The 1826-nt window shown below is 51.2% G+C and overlaps 1 protein-coding gene across 5 annotated transcripts in view; it reads left to right on the top strand.

Annotated features, from left to right (window-relative positions):
• NOSTRIN (nitric oxide synthase trafficking) overlaps positions 1-1826 on the top strand; it is a 65870-nt gene that overhangs the window by 56176 nt on the left and 7868 nt on the right. For all 5 annotated transcript variants that reach the window (XM_045299127.1, XM_045299120.1, XM_045299113.1 and 2 more), the window contains one exon: positions 741-826. In XM_045299127.1, coding sequence (XP_045155062.1) covers positions 741-826 — 86 coding nt within the window. The remainder of the gene's footprint in view (positions 1-740; positions 827-1826) is intronic.

The following is a 1826-nucleotide window of genomic DNA, read 5'->3' as shown; positions in this document are numbered from 1 at the left end:
TGGCTGTGTTAGCCGTCGTGACTGTAGTAGTGTCCCATCTTTGTGGATTCATCGTGGCTGTGTTAGCCGTCGTGACTGTAGTAGTGTCCCATCTTTGTGGATTCATCCTGGCTGTGTTAGCCGTCGTGACTGTAGTAGTGTCCCATCTTTGTGGATTCATCGTGGCTGTGTTAGCCGTCGTGACTGTAGTAGTGTCCCATTGTGCACATGTACCAGGTTCTCGGTTCATTCTGTTAGTCTGGTTTTCAATGAACTTTCCAAATAGTGCAAAGAGTATTCATATTCAACCCTACGCTTAGAACCCCAGCCATTAAAAAGGTGAAGTTGACAGCGATGGCGTAAACTAAACATTGCAGGACACTGGGAGCGTGGGTCTAGCTTGTTTTGCGGGGCCCCAAAATAACATAACGCAATATAAAGCTTGGTAGTCCATCCAAGGGAGCGAAATGTTTACAGGAGCCTGGCGTGGCGGTCACGTTAGGAATGGTCATAGGGTAGGTCAACAAAAGGGGGTCAAAGCTGCTTCTAGCAAAATAACAATTAGAACGGTGGGACCGCCTGCAAATCTCCATGTTCCCTAAAGACAAACCCACTGTGATCCGTTCCGTCCGCTGCAAACAGGAACACATGCACAAGCAAGCACGCACACACACGGCACGCACGCACGCACAGGTATGGCCTCCCTGCGGTGCAGTGTCACCGCGCAGTGAGCGGTGGCTGAGAACTTGGTTCCGTTTCAGGCTTGGAACGAGCGCTCACGGCCTCCTGCAGCCCTTCCTTCTCGGACGCGAGGAGCCAGGAAGACAAGGCGGCGCTGGTGGACCAGGTAAATATTTGCCCGGTGCAATTTCCTACGGCTGTTTTTAGGAAACCTGCCGCCTGGCACTTTGCACCTCTGTTCGCCTTTCCTTTCTTGTGACAGGGGCCAGCTCGGCCACTTAGGGAGAGTCACCCCTCTGCACGCAGAGAGGGAGCAGGGAAATCCCACTAGCTAGGACTGCTGCTGTGGTACCCTCTGGGACACTGTGCCCCAAACTGCACCCCCGCAGGCAGAGCCATCGCTGGGACCCAGAACCCACGTGTACCGTAATGCCGTCGAGATGAGACCTACAGGCGCCCTGCATTCAGAAAGACTTGTATTTGGTTCTAGCCCCGCCATTGACCTGGAACTGGACAATTTTGGAGTCTCTGAGGGGTGCCAATGGTGAAGCACGAGCTCAGTGACCCACAGAGAGGATGGCAATTGGAACACACCGTGGAAGAAAGGCCTGGCAATCCGATTCGGAAAGGCCACAGCCATTAGTGCCCTGGGGAGTGCAGGTCAACTCTGAGACACACGGGTCGCTGTGATTGGAATCAACTTGAAAGCTAATGGCTTTTTGAGGGAGGGCTTGCATTTTCTTGTCGGGAGAACGAAGATATCACACCTACCTCTTATCATTTCAGTGAGAATGAAATGTGATTTAGAGAATGCTAGCAAGAGTCCCGGTGGTATAGTGGTGTTCGTTTGCTAGCCACCTGGTTGGTAGATCAAAACCACCTGCCTCTCTGCTAGAGAAAGATGAGGCTTTCTACTCCTGTAAAGAGTTACAGCCTGGGAAACTCACAGGGGAAATTCTACCCTATCCTGTATGAGTTGCTGGAGATCAGAATTGACTTAGCTAGTTAGTAAGTTAGTAAGTATTTTAGGCAGAGTGTTTGGTCCAGAAAAAGAGCCCCAAACTGCTAATTATTAGTAAAATGCCACTTTCTACTCAATTGCTAGCTGCCATCGGGGCCCTGAGCGAATCACAGGAGAAATGAAGGACAGCGCTGTGCAGAAGGAG

This window comes from Echinops telfairi, unplaced genomic scaffold (genome assembly GCF_000313985.2).
Source record: "Echinops telfairi isolate 266 unplaced genomic scaffold, ASM31398v2 ScPeMD7_4;HRSCAF=17, whole genome shotgun sequence".
Taxonomy (NCBI): Eukaryota; Metazoa; Chordata; class Mammalia; order Afrosoricida; family Tenrecidae; genus Echinops; species Echinops telfairi.
The sequence above is the reverse complement of the archived record's forward strand: the minus strand, read 5'-3'. Positions and strand labels throughout refer to the sequence as shown.